The sequence below is a fragment of the Poecilia mexicana genome, unplaced genomic scaffold (genome assembly GCF_051168715.1).
Source record: "Poecilia mexicana isolate PSO_F unplaced genomic scaffold, ASM5116871v1 scaffold_17, whole genome shotgun sequence".
Taxonomy (NCBI): domain Eukaryota; kingdom Metazoa; phylum Chordata; class Actinopteri; order Cyprinodontiformes; family Poeciliidae; genus Poecilia; species Poecilia mexicana.
The window spans coordinates 17852501-17877326 of NW_028263386.1; the positions used below are offsets into that span (position 1 = coordinate 17852501).

At 40.0% G+C, this 24826-nt stretch overlaps 1 protein-coding gene across 1 annotated transcript in view; it reads right to left on the minus strand.

Annotated features, from left to right (window-relative positions):
- LOC106927895 (myomegalin) overlaps positions 1-10887 on the minus strand; it is a 37650-nt gene extending 26763 nt beyond the window's left edge. Inside the window, exons 1-6 of the mRNA XM_088014474.1 lie at positions 10341-10887; positions 4242-4318; positions 2261-2384; positions 2012-2169; positions 1772-1928; positions 1621-1674 (exon numbers count right to left, since the gene is read on the minus strand). Coding sequence (XP_087870600.1) covers positions 1621-1674; positions 1772-1928; positions 2012-2169; positions 2261-2384; positions 4242-4318; positions 10341-10481 — 711 coding nt within the window. The 5' untranslated portion in view covers positions 10482-10887. The remainder of the gene's footprint in view (positions 1-1620; positions 1675-1771; positions 1929-2011; positions 2170-2260; positions 2385-4241; positions 4319-10340) is intronic.
- Positions 10888-24826: the final 13939 nt, after the last annotated feature.

Here is a 24826-nt window from a genome sequence, read left to right on the forward strand (position 1 = left end):
AAAAAGAAATTAGAAAGAAACACGATTTTGTTTTTCTATGCTGGTAGAGCTGGCTTCTGGCTGCGTGGCAAAGATGTAGAAAAGTTTTAAGTAAATTCCTGTTTTCTTGTAGCATAATCTCATAGTAGACATTTCAGATAAATCGAACAGACGTCACCTGGTTAACCGCTTTTAACCAAAAGGACAGAATTTGCTCTTGTTTTATAACATTTCAGAAGTTCAGAGCAAAAACAAAAAGGCAGCTTTGAGCATCCCTCCTCAGAAATCTCTTTAGTGGTGACCAAACGTTTTGCCACGTAAGACAAAAGTAACAGGTTGAAAGTCACAAGAATCAGAGTTGAGTAAACGTCGCTGAATGTTTATGGTCCGATTTGCTATTAAATTAAAGCGAAAGCAAAAAAAAGTGTGATAAATAGACTAAACATACTCTGTATTTAAAATTTTCCTTTTTGAGAATATTTAAATTTGTTGGCTGGAGGGCTCAATTGGTATAATTCTTCAACTGAGACAGGCGGCCGCGCAAAATTATTCCGAGGGTTGAACTTTGAACAACCTCGCTCCAGGCGATCAAGAGTCCCACATCCTCAGTTTTCTCTTCATTAATTTGTACATAAAGAGTATGCAAATGTTCTGTTTTACTGTCTTGCTGATAGACTAAATGATTATCTATTTTCTGTTTAGCCGCAGAGCCCAGCAGATTATTTATTTAAAATCTCCTGGTATTTTATAAAGATGACATCCACTCTAACAAGGATCCCAAGGCCGTTTGGAAGAGAAACATGCAGCATCACAAGTCCTCCACTCTGCATAATGATGGGCATGAGTTGCTTTTTCACACATTCATCCTTTGTTTCACACCAGACCCACCTGGGGTGTTGCCTTAAAAACCCAAACTTTGTCTCATCTGACCAAAAAAATTCCACACATTTGCGATGGCAGAAAATAATTGTTAAATTCCGGCACGCCTGTCAAAGAACATAGATGGATATTATGGAGACTTGGTGACCGCTAGATGTCACTTTTTGTTGACGTTCCTCAACTTTGCAATGTAGAGACTTTCTTTATCTTCCATCCTTACTGAGGGGACAAGATAAGCTCAGGCCCTTCTCCTGTCTTGCCATGCTGCCAGTTGTTTCAGTTTTTAGGATCATCGCTGCAACTGCAGATATGTGCAAGTTTAGGCAAGTATTTATGCACCTAACATCATCGCACATCTGCCTTATGTCAGCTGCTGTCTCTCTTGTCTTTCTGAAAAGTGGGACAATGTCACAATAATTTCTCAATGAGATTCATAAATCACTCATTTAAAGTTCATAGACAATCCGATCAGGTTAAAATGGTTTGTCAGCTACTGGCGAGGCCTCTTTGAATATTACATCAAATCAGTGCTTTCAAATACAAAGTATGTCTGGTTTCCTATGAAGTAAAAACACCATATTACATTATTTCCTCAAGATTTTTTTTCTACAAATGACTTTTATATTGTTTTGTAGGCAGCACTCATATTGACCTTTGCTTTATACCAAAAATCAGTTTCAGTTTCAGAACTGTATGGGAGGAACGAGATCAAGGCTAAATGATCCAGTGTTGTATCAAATCTCCACACAAAACAAAACTAACCTGCATCTCCTGTTCGATGCGAAGCCTCTCTTGACTAAACTCCTCCTGGTAAAACTGTCGAACAGAGAACAGATTATACTTCAACCCAAAACCTGCACATGTTTCTGCTTGTGAGACATTTTTTTTTTTTAAAGGAAAAAACTGAATTTACCTCAACATCCTTGTCCTTCTGCAGTAGAGATGAAGACAGATCCTGAACTTGTTCCTCCAGCTCTCCAACCCTGTGCGTGAGCATCGTCTTCTCGCCACACAGCTCCGTGATGAGAGCCTCCTTTGAGCGAAGTTCTTTAGTCAGTTCTTCTATAAACCTGAGCGTAAGCAGAGAGGAGTCGTTAACGGTAAGGAGGGATTCATGTGAGCACTTCTCTCTGTCTTTTTTGATGTTCTGTACCTGTCTTTGTTGGCGTTGGACGGGAACAGGATGTTTGGAGATCTCTCGTCCTCAGGGATGTCCTCCATGGTGGCGTCCAGGGAAACGAGGGAGGCGTGAGAGTGGGATCCAGCCAGCGAGGCCATTCTCTCGGCCTCACTACGCGCTAGCTGGGCCTCCTAAAAACACACACACACACATAGACACATCTTAGATTCGTCAGGATGAGGCTCATGCGTAAGATTTACAGGTCGGACGGAGCACACCAACCTCCTGCAGGAGCTGAATTTTCGTCTCAAGCACCTGCTGCATGTGGTCAATTTCCTGCTGTCTCTCTCGACACCGCCTCTGTAGCTCTGCCTCATTGTTGTTGGTCAAGCTCTCTGCTGTCGTGCTGCAAGAGTGAACAACAAAAAAATAAAATAAAATAGAGCCATCAGAAGACAAAATAAAGAGGTCAATATACACAGGATTAATTTCTATTATCTCTTGTTTTCCAAAATGCTAATATTCTTCATTAATCTGATGAAACTTGTTCTGAGTTGTTTCCCCTCATTCTCTAAGAAAATGATTATAAATGAAGATTGTTTGATAAAGCGTCACATTTTTATCATTTCCAGTGTTGCCAAAATGGCTAAGTTATCCCTTTAATAAAATCCTCAGCTAACTTTTAAACTTTTGAAAACATGGCGAGTAAAAACATCTTTCATTTTATTTTCTCTGCTCTCCGTCCAGTATAGACTCATTCTACTCGGGAGGCTCAGTCGCATCTCTTGGAGCTCATTTTTCCCACGGAGCTCTTTGTGCTGAGGCCGCATGTTTACTTTTCGCTTCTGGAGTTTTCGTGCAGTAAACGGTGGTGTCCAGTTTCTCCCCCCTCAAGCCAAATGCAACCGAGACGTCTAAATGACACGTCCATTTGGTTGAAGAATAAAAGACGCCTCTATTGGTGTCTCTGTTTACGTTACATTGTCTGGACAGAATCCAGTTCATGCTACATTTTACAGGCCTTAATAAGGTAAATAACAGGCATCATTGAAATTCCTAGTATTAACGGGCGTCCAGTTTTTGGAAGACACTTAGCAAAACTCTATTTTTATGTAGTTTTCATGTTACGTGGAGTTTTACATTTCGAGTCTTTAATGTAAAATATGTATAATCAGTTACTTTGCCTGCGAATGATGAAAGCATAAGGTCCCCACTGTTTAATGGTGCACACAAATATCAGAAGGGTCAGTTTTAGGACATGATGGAGACATCATGGAGGGCCAAGTGAAGATATTAGTATGTCACCATGTTTCTGGCTGCTGCCGGCTGCTGGTGTATCCTTACAGACGGCCACTTATAGCAGAGATAAAGTGAGCGTCACGGCCGTCATCGCTATTCACAGTGATCGCATACTGGTGCGATCACTGTGAATATTAAACACCTTCATTGTCATTCTGAAGGTGTTTGGAAACGTGGGATTCACTTCAACTCAAGACCTTTTGTTACCGTGATGAGCACACGCTGCGATGCTGCACCTAATTGACTAAAACTTGACCTTTTTAAGCGCTGTAACATTTCTCGATAACATTACATCACTCTTGGTGAGCGTCCGTCTCTCCTCCACTTGTCTGTCTGACTTAGTTAACAACTGCATCCCAGAATGGCCCGCGCCTCGCTGTCGCCATGAACCCTGCCCCAGACGCTCTCTACGAACATTTTTAACTCCGTCCGCCACATGCAGCGGCTTCGATAACTGGGATATTTTGAACCCGTGTAAGCAGTTTGAGTGTGTGTGTGTGTCTGACAGACGACTGCCCTTGTGTGAAGTGAAGCCTCAGGGATGCTGCTTAGGAATCCTGGCCCTGTCAGTGGTTTGACGGCTATAGATGATAGTGTGGAGATAATTAGACCAAAAGTCTGGAAAGTGGCTGGATCATTTTAATCATGTAATATTTATAATATGACATAATTATGGAGGAGCTTGTGCCTCTCTCCAGTGGTCAATGGGCGAGAGGAGGTTTCATTTCATTAAGAAACACTGTATGCCAAGCAGTCCCATTTTCAGTCTTGGGTGTTACAACAGTCTGGACACGAACATGTTGCAGATTCACGTTTCCGTAACATAATTACACATGAATCCTTAAGGGACCTCTTTGGATAAAGTCCATCTTGACCTCAGCAACTTCAGCTGAATTTAACGAATTAGTTCTAAGGCTGTAGTTGTTCAGCCAGAACTAATATTAATGGATATTTGCAGACTCACAGGGCGTTGTCCAGAAGTTCTTCTTTCTCCTGGAGCTCCTTCTTCAAGCTCTCTACTTCCACCTTCAGCTCGATGTTCTGCAACAGATGGAAAGCAAGAAGCAATGAAATAGACCTGACGATGTTTGTTCCAATGTCTGCAAATAAAGCTAAAGGCATTCGTACAACATTAATGATGATAATAAAGGAAAAGTGATTCCGTTTACTTTCTTTATCCCTTTACGTATATCGCCTTAGTAGTTATTAGAATTGCCTTTCAGACGGGCTTGGACTAAATGCTTTGGTTACGCTTCTACGACCCTCTCACAATAGTTTGCTGCATTTTTGACCCATTCCTCCTCACAGAACTGGTGCAACTGAGGCCAGTTTGTCAGAAAAACATGTTTTCTATACAGTTTATTTAAGCATCTGCTTTCAGCTCCTTCAAACTATTTCAGATCATTTCACCACTGAAAATCAGTGTTTGTTTTTTTTATCCAGTATGTCCCATAAAAGTTTACACATTGAGACTAAAGCCAGGCTAGGTTATCTTATAAACTTCAACAAATTTTCACCTGAATGTAGACATGAACAGATGTATTTATCTTGATGCATTGTCGCCGTTTACTTTTCAACTAAATTTGAACATTATCTTTTCATATTTTCATGCTTATTTTGCAGAGAGTTGGCAAATACCTGTGATGAATTGCAATTGGTCAAAAATACTGGTAATATATGGGATAAAAATGTTTGACGCACAGTTATATAGAACAAAGATCTCAAAGGTTTATGCAGTGGGACTCCACACCTCATGCATTTACCCAATTTTGTCTAAACCACACATTTCATTGCTGAAATGTGTGAATAAAAAATGTGTAAATAAAAAAGCAGTTCTGTTTCCTCAGACTCTCCCACTACGCTGTGGCCTCTCTGCTGTGTAAATCAGCACCGATGGGTGTTACGTGTCATCGGTACAGCAGGACATCTGACTGTGCTGTCATGGCTTTTATATTTAGAGCTGGAGCATTCAGAGCAGCTCAGATATTCACTCACAGGGGCCACAGGCTGAAGTCCGCAGTTTGTTTACCTGCTTGAGCCCAGAGGGGGCATTTAGGGGGCAATTACTTTGCTTACATGGGGATGGGGTAGAGAGGATTTAAAAAGAGTGAAACTCATTCTTTCCATTCTGTCCACTGACAGGCAGATGAGAAGCGTTTATCAGATCGTCTTTCTCCTGCATATTATCATGGATTAATGTCTTTTCTGGCTGTGATGTTTAGAAACAACAGCAAGATCTAAAAAATCTGCAGCTCTTGCAACCAAACTCTTAGAAAACCTTTACAGCTTCCCTCCCGTCCACAACCATGAATATTTATTCTGGAGCCGTGCCCATTAACCACTGTTGCTTAGAGGTGAGGATCAATGCAAAAGTTACATATCACTCATATTACAATCACTTTTTCGGACTATAAGCCGCTACTTTTTTCCCCACGCTTTGAACCATGCGGCTTATAGGCCGGTGCGGGTTTTCTGTGGATTTTTCTTCAACCACCAGGGGGCTCTTTAGTATGAAGTTCCAAGACCGACATAGTAAGAAATAAAAGCATAAATATATATTTAGTTTTTTTCTTTTCCTTACACATGAGTTTCCGTCAACTAATGTGTATATTTTCTTTTTTATTTCCCCTAAACATGCGTTTTTGTCAAGAAAAAATAGATATTTTGCTTTGTCTTTGTTTGCTTCTCCCTTTTCTGCTCGCTGTTTTTCTGCTGCATCGTTATGTTAATGAGGAGAGCTGCCTTTTATGTCTACTATTGGCCAATAGAGCTTTGGGACCAACGTCACGTCACTGCGTCAGACGTTGTGGGGCGTTTAGGTGCAGTCATTCGGTCCCATCTTTGCAGGGCACAGACCAAAACAAACTTCATCCCGGTGGTTTTATTGTGTTACCGACTGCAGTGAAGTGAACCTCCGAGCGCTTGAGGAGGGAGCTCGAGAACGGCTGGCCGAAATTAGCGTTCATAAATCGGATCAACCTTGAGCTAAATGCCGCTTGCTCGGTGGATACTGGAAAATCCAATAACCAACTCGAAACTAACTTCACTGCAAGTCACGGGCATGAGTTATTTACTTTCTCCCATGTCACTAGACGCAGATTAGCATACTAATTATGTAGGAAAATCACCCTCTTTGAATTTGATTACATAAATCAGTTTTACAAAATTTTCACCATTAGCAACTTAGCAATTCAAACAACACTAAATATTTAGTTTTGAAAACAATTCTGACTTAAACACTCTGATCGGACTTTAACTAAAGATGTTGGTCCGACTAACATTTATCCAGGTTTCTCAGTCGTCTTACAGGAAGTTCGAATGATTTCATCATGACAGAAACAACAAAACCGCTCAAGCTGCTTGTTAGTCATGAGACTAAAACCAACCGGGACTCAGCAGAGGACAGAAAAACTATTGACACACTCTCTTACCCTGCTGCTTGTAAGCTATTATTTGATTACACAGATGTTTAATATATAAATATAATAATATAAATATTGCCTGCTTAAAGGTCAACAGAAAACACAATAGTTAGAAACTAATCTATTTGTGTCGTTAAATTAATCGACTTCCCTAAAATCATCTTGACGTTTTTGATTTTACTTTAATAAAATTCAGAGAATTTCAACAGTTGGTTGACTTTTAAGTACATATTCAACCAAGAGTCTTTAAAGGTTAAGCTTAAATGACCTCTAGATTAAATCTATCCAAATGTGATTGATGCAAAGAGACTCACTGATTAAATCTATCCATTAAATCTATCCAAACTTTTGGGGGTCTATTGATTAGACCCCCAAAAGGTTATCAGTGAGTATTTACGTTTGGACAGTATAACACAGAAGAGAGCCGACTCGGTGTCAGTAACGTAGTTCACCAGAAGACAGATATCTTCCTATCATAAAGACAGATCTAATTATAGATACTCATCACTGTGCACCTGCTATTTACACTCTTCCTGACCCGAAGACCCTCAGCAACAGCTCTGCTTTTAACTACGAGGGGGGGAAAAAACGACTGATTGCAGCGGTGCAATGAACACACATAATGTGATGGAGATCATTTATTAATTAGGTGCTATCAAATAGTATGAAAGAATCCGACTAATCTGTGTTGTAATGTCGTAACATCTTATTTTACATGAAAACAGGACACGATAATTTGCAGATTTGTCTGTTGTTTTCACAGCAAAGTGGATTTCTGCTACATTTCACTCATATAATCCTGGAAATGTTAAAATACAATCTAATCTGTTTTTGAGTTTATGAGGCTTAAGCCACATGTTGACATTCAGAGGTGATAAAAGGCCTGATATGGTAAAGGGGGACAAGGGAGCTAATAGCACGTTCGGCTCGTGGACATTCATCAGGATACATGTGATAAATAAATCAGCGCACTGAAGCCCGATCTATAAATAGAGATTCTGGAGCGTGATGTACCCAGGACTCACACACCTCGCATGCAGCGTGTTTCACTGCCAAGTTTCACAGATATGACCGACTCAGGCCGGGCAAAATCACAGCAAAAATAAGATTTAGCTTTCAATAAACTGAATTTTCACATTGACCTTTCCCCACAGAGATTGAGAGATTGCAAAATCCCATATCGGTGCAGCAGGAGTCAGTTTACTCAGCCTCTACTGGTATGCTGTGACAGTGGAAGATAAGCAGCAGAAGGCTTAGATCTTGTTTAGATGGATCTCGCAGGCTCTAAGTTGCTCTTATTGAAGAGTTACAAGGAATCAGGAAGGATTTTCAATAAAGGAAATGAAAACATTTGAGATTTAAATGCTGGCTTGAGCAGCAAAACAACAGCTGGACCGGGCCTCCTTACCGTAAAAGCACATTTTACACACCCAGACAAACACAAGGACCGAATGCATTTAGAAACACAGCAACACATTCCATAGATGGGTTTGTTTTCATTTCATTTCACTCCTGTTTGAGTCAGTAATTGTGTAATCTCAAAAGTAACCATTCCAAAGGTCAAAGACTGGAAGCAGGAAATATTGAAATCCACCCAAAAGTTGCATGAAAACGACAGATTTAAAAACAAAGCAAGCGGATATAAAAGTGCAGCTGACTGGGATTTGAAAGTGTAAATGAAGCCAGAGTTGATTTTGTGCGATTCACGTAGTGCTGAGCAAAATTAGGAGGAAATAACTTCTGATTCTTTTTGATATGGCAATAAGATGATATTGTTTCATGAAGGATTAGAGATCAGCTGCCTGTAGCATCAGTGCATAATGGTTCTTACGTATTAAAAGTCATCTGTGCTTGAACAAAATTGATAAAATTTTACAAACTAATGAATCTATCTTTCAAAAATGTTGACAAAACTTTGACATGATATTTTTTTTGCCATATTATAAATCATTTTAGACTTTATAAGTCACCTCTGATTAGTTCATCTGGTTCCTTTTTCATTTTCCACCCGTCTCGGGTTTAAGGTCCTGATATTTCATTATCTGCGAAGGTCTGTGACAGTTTTGAATTGTTTCACAGTTTCCCCACTTAGAACTGTAGCAATCAAAGAAAAGAAATCACAGAGCACCACCAGGTACACCTCTCACAAACACACCCCGCTGTACGTCTGGCATTAAATCAAATCAGTCAGGAATAAACTACAGCCTGAACACATTATGCACCCAGTCAACAATCAACGGACTCAGATATTTTAATACACAGTCACTGAAGAGATATAAAGGTTTTAATTGTAATTCTAGTTTCAACTATTGCATACCAATGCTAATTTGCTAAAACGGTAATAATTAAATCCAGTAGCCATTACATCCTAGATTCATATGACTTAAGTTGAAAAAAACAACAACAACAAAGAAAACAAGATTTATTGATCTGAATAAGTGAATACAACTGCAATGCCTAAAATTTTAATTAAAGACAGTCTCACAATCTGCTTTGGTAGCTCATCAATATTTCTCAATCTTTCACAGTTGAAGATCATCACATTGCCCATCCTGTTGGCCCCTGACTAGTTTCTAGCTTCAATCTCTTGGACCAGGCAATCTGGATTTATACTGAACGAAGACGCCAAATGCAGGTGCAGTCATTCATTGTTTTTAATCCTATAACTCAATCTCTGTGAACCATTCCTTTAATATTGCCTTAATATTGCATAAAATGCAATGACAATTTAGGACATGCAGCAAATGTATAAATCACAGCACATTTTATTTGCTCGCATCATGATCCAGCACCCAGACGTGATTTTCAGTTTCAGTGTTAACACAGAAACTAAAGAACAAAACAAACTAGCTGATTATTATGTAATTTAAAGCTTTGCCAAAGGCAGTTTTAAAAACAGTGGTAGCTAAACATCAGTAATGGATTACACTCCTTTAGTTTCCACGTCTTTACAGTTCATGTTTTCCAAATTAACCCAAAAAAGCTGAATTTGAAATTTAGTTTATGTCCGAAAAGTTTAAGAGCTCCCATTCAACCAGCTGACTGGAGGTGTTCAGCAACAAGTGGAGGAGGGGCAGCACTCTCTTATTCCACACTTCACATGGTCTGAGAAAACACAGGTGGATACCAACTTTGATATTTTTACACCCCATGTCCAAATATGTTGAAGTACTGCGAGAAAAGAAATGCAGCTTGACAAACCACATATTGACAAATCCTTCTGGGTACCGCAGTGAAAAGCAAAACTATGATATTATATTAAGAAAATGTGTGTGAGAATTTACCGCTTGGAAGTAAGTTAGTGAGTGTTTCTGAGAAATTAGCCCCAGTGAAGCTGCACTGGAATAACTGGTCAATCGTGGTAATTACAGAGCTCAGACAACTGAAACAGGAACTTATTTTAGCAGACGTATCAAACAAATATTAAGTTTTCCACGGAGCAGCTTCACCTCTCAACAACAAACACATGGCAGTTCACCACACCTACATCAGTGTCACAGCTGTGCAAACAGACAGAGGCAATAAATCAACATCTGATCAGAATAATGTGCAACTGCTTGATGCTAAATTCCTCCATAAAGCAAATAAAAAAAAACCCCCGTCATGTTTGCTCACGCCCTGGCAGCTGCCGTCCTACTCACCGTACGGTAGACATCCTCACTGCTCTCCTCGTACTTCTGCTGAATCCTCTCCTCCAGGAAGTAGATGCGGAGCTTGAGGCTGAAGTTCTCCTTCTTCAGGTCATTCAGGTGCTGCGATAAAGTACGGTAACCGTTAGACATGACCGTCAAAGCGCACCGACACTGTTCAGCATGTCCGTTATAGATCAGAAACAAATGGACGTCTCTGCATCACGGCAGAACGACGAGTCCACGTTAAAGGACGGCAACGGTCCTGGCCTGTCCGTTCGTCAGAGTCCCGCCGCAGGCAGACATGCTACCTCCGTCTCCATGAGGGCACACTCTCAAAAAGAGAAGTACTAACAAAGTGACGCCCTGGCTTCTCTGACAGACCGTGAGGCCTGGCTGCTGTCTCCAGACCAGGCGCTCACTGAAACTAAAACACAAGCACACAAACACTCAAACTCTTGACACTCGATGGACGTTTTCAGGGCAGAGAGCCGCTCTGCAGCACAGCCATCAGAGATGCAGCCGCAGTGGCTCCATGGTGGGCTGTGGACTGCCTGGGGATGGGACAGGAGCTTATTTTACAGGAGGAGACATCCCAGGAATCCCAGACCGCCATGGGAGATGAGTGGAAGAGGAGGGCGGAGGAAGGAGGAAGCAGAGGACTTGCAGAGAGTTGTGACACAGTGAGAAATCTCATCCCTCTGCTAAAAAGGCGAGGTGAAAGGACAAACAGGGGCTGGATGAAGAAGAGGCTCATATCAGAGTCACTGTTAAGCTTACAGTCAGGTTAATCACAGCTGAATGAATCAGAAGAAAATCTCCAATCTCGCTGCAGTTATCAGTTCAGTGACACTTTAACAGGTTTATCTATTGTATCAGAACGAATGTAAATGTAATATCGACCTGGGTGATTGGTTTTAGGTTTCAGGTCTGCTTTACAGAGAGAACATCCCACTTTGAGCTGAGAGTCATCACTTATTCTTATATCGCTAAATATAATGCTCAATGCCTTTCGTGTCACATGGTAGCTTTAGGGCCAAATGGCATAACTTATCTTGCTGCAGTAAAAAGATCTTAAAAGAGGGGATCTCATCAACAGCTCTATTTTTTAATTCCTCCATTCAGAAACACACTTAACACAGCTAGAAAAGGCTGATATCCCTCTCCTCAGCTCATTCTGGGGGACTGTGGGTCGTTTCCAGACCAGCAGGAAAATAAAATCCCTCCAGTGGGTTCTGGGTCTGTCCCAGGATCCCCTTCCAGTGGGAGATGCTCCAAAAGCAGATTTCAGTCTGACTATATGTAGTTGATATCACTCAACCTCACTCACTAACTTCGGTTTCTTTCCCGGCCAACAAGGGGACATTTAATATCTCCAAAATCCAGATGATCCTGCGGAAAGTTAGTATGCTAGCAGCTTGGCTAACATCTTACCCACCCCAGATGTCCTACTTCTCTGCATGAGCCCACATTAATGCTAAGAATAAAAAAGGGAAACAACATAGAAAGGTGCCATTCTAGTCAGGAATCAAGTATGTTCTTGCAGGGAGAAACTGCCATTAAATCATTTCCCCACCATTTCCTCTCCAGCTGATCTAAAACAACAACAACAACGCCCCCCTCCCCAGCTCTGACAAAGACGGATCAGCTAAGAGTTAAAGTTGGAGAAGCTGCTGGGACAGAGATAAACAGGTGAGTATAAAGAAGCTGGAGAAGAAACAGGAGAACTGGGACCTCTGAGCCAGGAGGCTATAAATAGGGAGGTGTCCTGAATCTCACAGAGCAGAGAATCCCGAACCGTCCCGCAGAGAGATCAGTAACCAGAAGAGAGTAAAGAGCAAAAACAGAGCATGGATCTTCATGAAATGTGTCTCTTTTTTTGTCTTTTACCAAGCGGCAGCTCTCTACAACCAAATAAAAGGGTCTGATGAGGATGTGATGAAAACAGATTAATTACCTCATTTCTAGTTCTGGCCATTAAAGAGTCACATTTCATCCTTTTGCTAAATAATTCAGAACAGGCACAGGCAAGGCGCCAAGATAAGGCCCCCACATGACCTTAGTGATGACATCATGTATGTCGGTTTAACTATTCACACATGATGACATCATCTTATCTTCAACAACACACACACACACATGCTTCAGCTCTGGATCAGTAGTGGACAGCCCAAGTTTGAGTGTGTGTGCTCAGAAACTTTAAAGTGTGTGTGTGTGTGTGTGTCAGGAGGAAGAGCGACACATCTGTGGACCTCAGCCATGCAGAGACTCTCCGTTTCTACCACGGCTCAGCAGCTCCTCCTGCAGTTTATTTTTTTTTTTTGTTTTGACGTTCAATGTGTCTGGATTAAAATAAACCTTTTTGAAATGAACACTAAAGCGCGTGTTTTAAGGAAAGGTGTGAGAATGAAATCAAAACCTTTCTGAGGTTTGAGAATTACAGAGCTCAGAAAGATAACAACACGTCAGTAATCAAACACGCCTGTGACAGTCTGGGGCGTAATCGAAGAGCATAAGATGAACTTTTGGGAGTGGCCTAATCAAAGTTTGGACCTAAATCTGATTGCAATGCTTTAAACATACCATAAATGCTTGGAACCTCTCCAGCAAAGAAGAGTGGGCCAAAATACCTTAACAACACTCGCTGGCAGTCGCTGCAAATGCTTGGGGTCAGTTGTGGCTCTCCAGGGTAGAACAAGCAGTTGTTAGCTTTTCACACAAAGCAGGGGTAGTTCGGAAAGCGTTTATTTTCATCAAGTAAAATTGTCATTTAGAAACCTCCTTTTTGTGATGTGACATTTGTGTTAGCAAAAATTGTTGTGTGTTGTAAAACTGTATCCTTTAAGCAATAAACTGTTTAAAGAAGAGCCTTTGTGACAAACATTTAGCAAACTTTTCAAAAGCCACATATTTTCTAGTGTTTAAAATGTAATACGCTAGCCAGGCTAGTGTGCTAACCAAGGCCTTTTATAGTCCTATTTGTATGTTTTTATCCACTTTTGACACCAAGAACTTCTGGGCATGTGGAAGACTGAAAAACGTTTATAATACGTTCAGCTTATGGAAATGCTTTGTCATTGTAAAGAAGAAATAGTATGAATGCAGAGCAACAATTAGCCTGCATCAGTAAAATAAAACATGTTCTTTCTCTGTTTTTGAATGTGCATTATGCAAATTCCTCAAACTTTGCTTTTTTGTAAGAGTTCACACTTCCTGATAATCCGCTTAAGTGTATTTAATTGACCCCACATGTTTGCAAAGGGACTTTTTAATTATTTTACAAGGACTTACTGTAACGTTCAACTCCAGAAAACGACTGAATAAGATCACAAACGTAATACAGTTGGTAAGTGTGTGAGTATTTATGAATTAAATGTGGCAGCTCGCTTCTTACTCATAATAACATGATAGTTACAATTACTAAAAATGATGTCCTTCTGAAAATATATTAAAATGTAGTTGGGCATCACCCAGGCGTGTTACAGACGACACCAGATTCTTAATTGAGTCCCCAAAGGAAGATTAAAATAGAGCTCTGGGTGTTTTCCATTCAACACTTAGAACTTCAGGTGCTTTCTTTGTATTTTCATCTGTTCTCCACTTGAATTTTTTCTTTTTTTCTTTTTTTTTTTGTAATAATTTCTGGCTAAATTAGGCCTAACTACACATTGCCTCCTTTTAGTAGCAAAGATGCCATTCATCATGCCGGTGCAGCAGAGCACACTTAAGGTTTGCAGAGCATTTAAGCACAGTGACAAGTATCAGAGGGAAGGCAGAGTCTCACCTGCTCAAACTGCTTGAGTGTGTGAGGCTGAAGAGGAGGAGAGTTGTCTGCTTCATCACTACACAAATCTAAACAAGAGAAAGCAGTCAAGTTAGAGAAATCACAGAAAAACAACAAAAAAATAAAGTTATATTTAGAAAGTTGATCTTTTTTTTTTTTTTTTTTTACATACGGCTTATTAAATTAAAGCTTACCTGTCATGTGACCTGTGGTCTTAGATGATGAATTCCCCCCCACAGTGCTGTTAGAGGAAGAATAAATACATAAGCAGGGGACGCACTGAAAAGTCACACCTAAAAAGCATCTATTAATCCGCACTATTTTCGAAATTAAGCAAATGACACAGAATAATGAACAGCTGACTATTCCGTATCCAGGACGAATGAATTTTGAATTAAAATGCAAACAATCACGTTTCACTAAAACAGCAGGATGTCATTTATAAACCCAGGGTTGTGAAGCTCATTGGGGAGTCTCAGCAGGGGAGATATGTGGTGTTTGGGGAGGTTACTCTTGGGGGTCAGAGTTCAAATAATCCTAAATACCAACTGCTAAGCAACCAGAAGGCTACGTTCTGATCATAACCACAGTTAATAGGAGAAGCAGTGAGTGACAGACACTCAGAGATAAGCACATAGTGCCTTGCAAAAGTCTTTCCAATGTATTATATGATATGATATAATATTATAAATTCTGTGAAGCAGAGAAAGCAGATGCATGGTGTTTAAAAATACCTTAAAGCAAAGAAATCTGAGAAGTGTGGTAAATATTTGCATATTTGCATAAAAATATTAACCTGAGTTAATACTTTTAGAAACATATTTTGATGCAGTTACCCCCCCCCCCCCCTCCCGGCAGTCTTTTGATGTAGGTTTTTCTAAAAATCTTTACATGTCTAGAGATTTACATTTCTTCAGCTAGATCAGATGGAGGATGCCTGTAAATATTGATTTTCAATCCTTCCCACAGATTCTCCTATGGATGGATTTAAGTCTGAACTTTGACCTGGTGACCCCCACCCCCACCCTGCCTCAAATGTTTTGAAGCTTTTTTTTACAATTGTTCCTTACAAGATGGCTCTGTAATTGCCTGCATCCATCCAAGTTTTTGCTTAGTTTTTCCTTCTTTTACAAAAATGTGCATCCTTTGTGTTGGTCTACTTTTAAAATCCCAATAAAACACATTTGTGTTTTTCACTATGATGTGGTAAAAGTTCCATGGCTATTAAAACTTTCGCAAGGCAGTTGATGTACAGTCAGAACTACTAACCAGACAGACACACCCCAACATGCAGCAGCAGAGGCACTTGTGCACACTAATTTGCGAAGACTTTCCTAAGGGCAGTGCTCCACACTAAGTCAATGCATGGTCAATTCTCCTGGCAGCTGCTGGGCCATAAAACGTAAAGACAGCTGCTGAGTGCCAAAGATTTAAAACTTCACCAAGAAGGAATAGAAGGGGTCTAAATGTAGCATAAGTGTTGTGGGCTGGCCACTGCACAACTGTTTTCTAAATGAAAATATCTGCGGGGAAGCCCAGTAGTTAGTGTTTCAAGTGGGAGGACTCTATAATGCAGCACAAATATCATAATATGAGCCAGCTCCTTATTTCAGCATGCTTACCGACTCATTTGATCCCTACAATTTGTTCTGCTTAATCATTACCTGAAGAAACGTGATCCAATCAGCTGTGTTGAGTGGTTCCCAGGCCAAAAGGAGAATTGGCCTACTTTCCCTTTTACATCCCAATTTATGCCCAGTATTGCAAAACTAGGTCAAATTCTGCTACATAACATTCAAATGTAGTCCCTGTTAACGTATTGGTTTTATTACATCGACTAATTGAGAAACACTAAAGACAATTCCGCTGTGAATGTAAAAAGCGGCATCATCAACTGCATCTGATTTATAGAGCATGCAGTGATAGGGACAGCCACACACTGTCAGCAGAAAAAGGCCTGCTGTGTGATGGGCTGAGCCAAACATGGCTGATAATGAATAAATCAGCTCTATTCTGTTACAAAGAGGCGCTCATATTAGCCTAATCCGCAGCTTGTCAGTCGTGTTTTGTATAAAAGGTGATATAAAATAAATTGCCCAATGAGAGCGCCTCCTATATGTCTCCCCCCCTCTCTCTCTATCTCTCTCTCTCTCTCCCACCTCACCTCTCTGAATTTCTCCAGATTTGCTCCGGCGACGTTGAGCTCCAATCCATAAAGGCTGCTCCTTCAGTCAGCGGACATCCATGCCGCAGAGCCGCTACCTTCAAACCGAGTCGTTCATTGCTGCCGGTGGTCACAGAGGGGCATGTTATCTGCAGCGGCGCCGCACAGCACAGCGCTCAGGATGGGAGGGGGCGTGAGCACGCCCGGGCACGCGCGGGCGTGTGTGTGTGTGTGTGTGTGTGTGTGTGTGTGTGAGGATGCGCGTCCCCGAATATGTGTGGAAAAGGAGGTTAGAGAACCCCCCAAAGAAACACAGCACACAGACCCCCTGCTGTTCATCCAGCCAAGAAAATATGCTTCCACAAGGTAATCCTAAGAAATAACGATGTGTTCATCAGCTACTTCATTTGATATAACAAGAATTAGTGGATCTGCTCTACATCTTACAGAGACATTTTTTTTTACTTCATTGATTGTAAAATGCTCTCTAAATCCTTGCAGTCATATTGCAGTGTGTTGTTCACATTACATGTTGTAATACGCCTGAATAGAGAAAATGTTTCTAGAATTTTATTAAGATGGCATCATGAGTTTTCAAACATTTTCTAGACAAAAGTGTTTGTAGCAACAGAGAGGTGATAGAGTTAATGAGATTAAGTCAATATCTCCATATTTTAAACCAATTGCTTTTTATATTTCTAAACAAATATGACATGATTTGAGCTGGTTATTCTACAATCAGCTTTACGTTTTAGGCAGCACCATCAAAAAAAAAAAAAAAAAAAAAAAAAAAAAAAAAAAAAAAAAAAAACACCTAATCTTTGAGAGCTCGTTTTCTTTTTGTTAAATCTTCCGTAGCACAGCGCCCTCTCTTGGACAGTTTCTGGCCAATGATTATCTCTGTTGATGCAGTACTTAGACTAAAATCAACACAAGAGCATGAGACATTACACTTCTCAAGGGCTTACAATTTTATTTTGAGGTCAAATAATATGTTGCCTTCTTCAACCTTACAAAAATACTGGCTTTATCGCTTTAAAAATGTAACTAATAATTTTTTATCTGCTGCAGCATTCATTGCTGCTGAACTACTTTCAATCACAATATTGTCCCATTTCATTAACAACGTCAGTTAAATGGAAACAATAATGCATATCCACCCGAATTGATCATTTCAATTTTCTACCAACATAAAACAGTAACATTAAAGATTGAAAAGTTATTTTAATTATTGGTTGTTAACTGATATTATCAATGTTTACATGGTTTTTTTTCCTTGTAGGAGTCTGATACTAAAAGGACTAACGAGAAATTTCCAGTTTTCTAGATTTGTTTGCACTTATACTGATCAACCGGTAGATGGCAGTGCTGCACTGAAGAACAAAACTTTCCGATAAACCCGTTGATGGTTTGATCTATATTATCATTAATACAACAATACATTTTACAATACTGTTCTTTCAGGAATCATTAAGAACATAATACTTAAGATGAAAAAGAATGACATATATTTGTCAAAACATGCAAGATTCTGCATTTTTCTAATCCTGAACCTCAGGAGAAAATTAGACCCTGTTACCGAACATGCATGTTTATTCAAATAAATTATGAATATTACCATAATGTTACTATTGTTTATTTTCTTCTGAGAATAGATAAACATTTCACATTCATCGCTGATGTTTTTAATTGTCATAAAATTATTTACGGCTTTTCCGGTAATTTACAGTGAATCTGACAAGTATTCACAGCACTTCACCTTTTTTACATTTTATGTTACAGAATGGTCCAAAATGTTTTAAATTAATATATTTCCTCAAAATTCTACCCACAAATATCCCATTTTTAGAGTCTACGTCAGTTAGTTCAGATCAACTATTATGCGATGCGTGTTTATAGCAGGTCTGTTAGTTGTCTTAAATACATGTAATGTAGAATCAGATGTAATGACTACAAGCAGACACAAGATGTCCCCAAATGACCAATTAATTTTTCCACCTCTTAAACTACGTCAAACCTGAATATTTACATAATGAAGGTATAGTTTTAGATTTACACATAAGTAATTAATGTCCCTGTCCATTCACATTTGTCATCATATCATCAACATGACTAAGATCTCTTCCCAAAAACAACACGAGGTCCTTTCTTGGTGCTTTGAGGTTCTGTGGAGATGATCCAAATTGCAGGTGCTTTCATGAAGTCCCTGTCCACCATCTTGTTCTCCTCTGCCCGAGCCATTGCCTCCAGTTCAGGTGAGGTTTCTGGGGACCAGTCTGCCATAAATTTATCTTTGGCCTCACAATAGTTCACCACCACTTCTTCAGGCTGCTTCCCAAACAAACAGTCTGGAAAAACACAGAGTGAAAATAAGGGGAGATGCAGTAAAAAGAAAAAATAAATCCATTGCCATCAATAAACTAATAGCAGAAAATACATAACACACCTGCAAAGTCATGGATGAGGTCTTTGATGAGGTGGCCAATGATGGCATAAAGAACGGACACCACAATGAAGACAGCTATGAGAAGATAGATGACATAGGTGGGAAGATGGACTGCATCCCGAGAAGGAGGTACATAGGACTCATAAAGCACTGTTCCATCACCATCCTTGTAACGAATGTTTAGCCTCTGCAGTGGTACATCCATTGTTGTGTTGTTGTCCATTTCCAGTCAGTGAGTTCACTCAGTATCTCAAACCCATTGATGCTCAAAGTCTCCAGCATGAGGATTCAATCTGACAGTGTTTTCCATTAAAAATAGATCAGGAAGAGTGAAAAAGAAATCATCACCATCAAGCTGGTAAAAGTTTAGCAGACATTCTTAAAACCTCTTAAATCACAAATCCTTTTGTGCAGCAGACCTGCATTTTGAAGAAACCTGGTAAAAAGCAAACAGCATAAAGATTCTTACCTTAAAATGTTCTTTATTTCTGACGTTGCTACGGACAAACCACATTGCTGTCCATGGAAGTAGCACTCATAACAACAAGATAAGCTGCAAAGGCTTGAGGCACTTTGCTCCACGTCAGCAGAATGTCTAAGAGCTCATCTATCTATCTATCTATCTATCTATCTATCTATCTATCTATCTATCTATCTATCTATCTATCTATCTATCTATCTATCTATCTATCTATCTATCTATCTATCTATCTATCTATCTATCTATCTATCTATCTATCTATCTATCTATCTATCTATCTATCTATCTATCTATCTATCTATCATGTACAGTAACTCCTGGTGTTTATGGCCAACATTAGCATGTTAGCTAGCTTACTAACTCTCTATTTGTTAGTTTTTTTTTTTAAATCTGTCTTTAGATTCATTTTTTTCACTTGTATGAATCAATGATGGGAATGCATTGTTCATCTAGATTGAAAAGTTCATCTAGATTGAAAAGCATTGTTCATCTAGATATCATCGGCTGCATATATGCAGCCGATGATATCGGCTGCATATATGCAGCCGATATCATCCATGTTATTTACTTTTATAAGTATTTACTTTATACCTTTATAAAGGCTGCTAACCCTATAGGGTTAGCAGCCTTTATAAACAAGGTCACCAACTGTGACACACCTAGCTAAGTACCTTACTAGCGACCTGTCTACTCAGTTAGCTGTTTGTTTATTTAAAGGTAACTTCAGTTCAACTTTCTCCTGTGATTTTGAAGTATTGTGGAAGAACATTGTTTACCTGGACTTTATAATACATAAAATGCATGGTGCATATTTTATGAATAAGGTCCTTGTACAGCTAGCTAAACAACTACAGTTGGTGACCAATATGTAAGGTGGACAGTACAGTAATCCCTGACCTTTATAAATAGGCCATCGCCTCTGACACAAGCAGGTATTAGAGGAAGATAAGATGGATTAATGAAAGAAGACAAGACACAACAACTCATTTATATTATTAGTTTATTTACCGGGACAATGCTTAGGTCACCTGGACAAGAAAAGTGATCAATCTGGTTTTCAGTAACATGTGATAAACATTTTTTAAATGAGCAGATTTTCATCATTTTCCTTTCTACTTTGTCAACATTTGCGATGAACAAAGGACTTACATCATTTTCAAATAATAAACTATTATTTTACACTTCTTATATTACATAGTGACATGGTGGAGCTTGACTGAATTTATGGATATGGGTCGTGTTAACCTACTTACTCTAATTAAAAATGAAAATAAAAGAGAGCAAGAAAGAGCACAAACTATAAGTAGACATTTTCTTGTTTGACTACTGCAAGGAAAGTACTGCAAACACACACTACATTTGATTAAAAACTGATCTGAGCTGCTGCTGAGATGAACTGATGAAAACTCAGAGAGAGGTGACACAAGGGGCAACGGGGCAGGCGAAGGTCACACTATGAGTTGACATCCTTTTTTCTCCAGGGTAAGATGAAGTGATGGCACTTCTCAGCGGAGGAAGGGAAGATGGGTGGCGGCAGCCCCCGTCTCCCTGGTAGAAGCCCGGTAGCAGCATCTCTCTTTCTTTCTCCATCCTCAGCTCGTCTCCAAACTCCATCAGGTTACTGGTAATGCTGAGTCGCCGCTCCTCCTCTATTTCGGCTTCTTCTCTCTCCGGATCCTCCTCCACTGGTTTAGGGCCAAATATCCAATCTGTCAATATAGAGCAATACAAAGTTAAAATTAAATACATTTTCTTATTTCTTGTCTCCTTAAATTTTAAGGGGGCACTTAAGTGACATCAATGTTTGCCTCAGTCTGCAAGGAAAAGGTAATTTCTGTTGCAGAAATTTAAAAAAAGATGCTAATCTGGTGTTTTCCCTTTAAAAATTTTAGACATTCCTTTGAGCAAGTCATTTATATAGCATAGCATTTCAAAAGTGCCCCTTTAAGATCTCATTTCAGCAAATTAGAGAATTGTTAGGTGGCATCATTCACCTTAAAGGACAAGCAATCACACAGTGGTGGAGGATGGATGACCACTGCACACAAACCACAAGGTGCATGTGATGGAATAACATGTTGAAGCCAAAGCTTGTGGATGGAAATGATTCAACTTCACCACAAACACATAAGTGCTGGGAAGGTAATCGGTTCACAATGTTCCCACCTGCCAGGTCATGCATGAGGTCTTTAATCAGGTGACCTACTATGGCGTAAGTGGCCACTACGATCAACATCGCCCCGACTAAGACGTAGACTACGCTGCGAGGCAGGGTGATTGCGTCTCTTGCAGGGGGGATGTAGTCCACAAAATAGGCGTCGTCTTCCTCTTTCCGTCTGGAGAACTGGAGGAGATGCCGATGCTGGAACACCAGCTGCGTGAGGTTCAAAAGTTGACCTCTTCTTGAGTTCAGGGGCAAATATGGCAACGTGTACATGGCTTTTGACACTTTGTTAACTGGATTGTCAGATGAAAGAAAGTAGTGGGGCTTTAAGGCTGTTCCTTTTGGGGACGATGTTTCTCTTCTCTGCACTGTAAATATTCAGAAAGAGGGTGGTGGAAAACTGGACATCAGTGAAACTAAACATTTTCAGCAGCTGGGGCAAATAAACAATGTGGGAGGAGGATCGCAATGATGCGGTGGTTTGTAAATAAACAAACGTCTTTTCATGGCAAGAGTTCCCTGTATGCGAATGTCATACCGGTTCTTATATTTTTCAGAGACATAAAATCTGGCGTTTCTCTTCCTACTCACATGAGACTTTCTAGGCGCCCTAGGAGCGTGAAACTGAGAAGTAGGGGAATGTAGGACAGACAGAGTTAATAGGATTGAGTGGGTCATAGAGCAATATCAGCTTTCCATCTGCAGGGATTAATGATATCTGCGAGTAGAGGTGGATAGTAATGCGGAAAAGAGGCTTATGGTCATAAGTGACCAGGCTGCACACAGAGATATTCACAGCGTCTTAGAAAAGGATTCATAACTTTTTAACTTTTACACATTTTTTTCACATTACAGTACATGAATTTCGGTATATTTTGTTGGAGTTTAAAATGAGTAAGTAGTGCATAATTGTAATCTAGGGAGCAAGTGCTGCATTGCTTCTCTTATAAATAAAAATCTTTAAAAAAAATGGAAAAATGAAAGACATAAAAACCTAAACTCAGTTTATCACAGTAAACATGAGGAAGAAGGTGAGCTGATTAGATTAGTTTAATTATTTGGTCTGCGTGCTGTGTGTGGTGGAAAAAACTAAACACACCAACTGCAATGTGAAACATAGTGGTGGCATCATTATGGTGTGGGATACTTTTCTTCATAGACACTGGGAAAACTGGTCAGTGTTAAAGGAATGATGCATAGAGAAACACAGAGGACAACCATGAAAGAAAATCTCTTGGAGGATGCTAAAGAGTTTCCAGGGTGGAGGTTTGACTTACAGCAAAGCAACCCTGAACTAAAGGTTTAATTAAAAAAAAAACATTTTTTATTACGATGACCCAGTCAAAGAGAGAGCAAAATCTAAGAATCAGGTAAAACTTGAAAATCTATTCAATCCTAAAGCTGGTAGAGGTTTCTCAAAAGACCTTCTGTCATATATATAATCTTATTTGACAATGAAACACTTTAGACTTTTGTACCACATAACATCACAGTACAATTTTCATGATGTAAATATAAGGATGTAAAAAGAGTTTGAGAAAAATTTTATTTCCCCACAGCTTTAAGTAAATAATTGATTTGTATTCATCTTGAATTCCTCTTACAGGTCCTCCTCTAGTATGTTATAATAATTTGACATCATGTCAAATTATTTTAATATCACATAATGCTTCATAGCTTCTTATAAAGCCCAATTCTGCCTCATGAAATGTTATGAAAGAGCAAAAATGTCATCATGCTGTCCCACATGAAGAAAAATGACCAAGATGACAAAAATGGATGGATAAACTTACCAGTGGTTAGGAGAAATCACCGCTGCTCATCTTTTTTGCTTTGACCAGGGAACAAAAGGGACTCCAAACAGGCTTAAACTCTATAGTGGTATCTCTGGAAGCAAACACAGAAAGGACAGAGAACGGCTAAGGTCAGGCAAACAAGAGTTAACGTGGTGAAACTCTGACTATTTCTACTTTTCCCCACAAGAAACAGAGTCATTTCTTTTATCCTCACAGATCTCTGTGCTGCATCTCTAAGAAGTGTCTGGCGTCGTCTCGGGTTTAGACCCTTCTTCTTTTGGCAACTGCAAATTCTTGAAAAACTGGCGAGTGAGAAACTGCCACTCAATGATGGTGATGGTTATGTTTGCGAAGAGAATGAACCAGGAGACCGGGTGCATGCCATAGTAAAAGACGGGAGCCATGAGCAGAGGTGAGGCGACGACGGGGAGGTCAGACAGAACCGGCGGCCGACAGGCTATTAGGGGCTACTAGGAGAGCAACGCTGTGTGTGTGTGTGTCTTTATCAAGGTGTTCTTCAGTAATCCCTGACAGGATTTGGTTGGCATAAACTCATAGTCACCAGCTTTTCTTTGAGTCATCAAATGACAGAATAGAGTGGTTCGTTTCAGGCCACCCTAACAAAACACTACCAATAAGAAAGACGACAAGGAAAGAAGACTTCAATAAAATTACCTGTAAGGAAGATTCCTGGTGCATAATGAAAAGACAACTTTCCCAAGGTACAAAAAAAGCTGAAATCAGAACGAATTTGTCTCCACAGAAAGCGCTACAAGCGCAGACTAGTTCTAAGCAAAAACAGCAGCCAGTCACTCAGTCAGGTGCATCCATGCTGCGGCGCTCAGGCTGGGGTCACTATCTTCTTGGGCTTGTCCTCTGGCTCTACCATCCACTTTAGGTAAGCGTCACCCAGGATGAAGGCCCAGTAAAAGACGGTCAGAGATGTGTTTACGGTCATGATGCCGATGATCAGAGGATGTATCATGGTGGCAGACTGGGCAACACCTACAAAAGAAACTGTGTCAAATCAGATGAAAAAAAGTGTGTCTGGTGTGTGGGCACAGAGTTGACTGTGTTTAATCGCCTCGCCGCCTGCTTCTACTCTCTTCCTGAACTCTCCACCCTTCTATACTCTCTAAGTTTCTGTGGCAACAGCAGCCTAATCCTCTTCAGCAGCTTTGTTGCAGAAGATAAGGTTGCTTTGAATGCATCCTTGGAGTCTAAATGCCGCTCATCTGTCAGAAGGTGTTGTATAATGAATACTTATTCTTCACAATGAACCCCTAAAGAGGGTGGAAGCCAATATTTATTGAAGGAAAAGTGAGTGAATGTGTTTCAGATTACACTGCGACCGACACACAGGAATAATCTTGGTTCTGGACATTATGTTCTCCGTCCGATATAATCCACAATTTAATCAAGACTGAAAACATCAGACGCAGGAGTTCTTAATCATACACCAAGCAGGACAGATGGATCCTTGACTGAACCGCAGGGACCACTGGAGATAAGACAACATGTGCAGATGGACCTCCTCCACATGTTCGCCTACAATCCACCAGCTGTGTGGCGTTCGAGAGCAAAACCAAAGAAATGGAGGTCAGCGTATTAAAAAGAAAAAACACACCAACAGATAGGCAATTCTCACAAAGCCACACAGTTC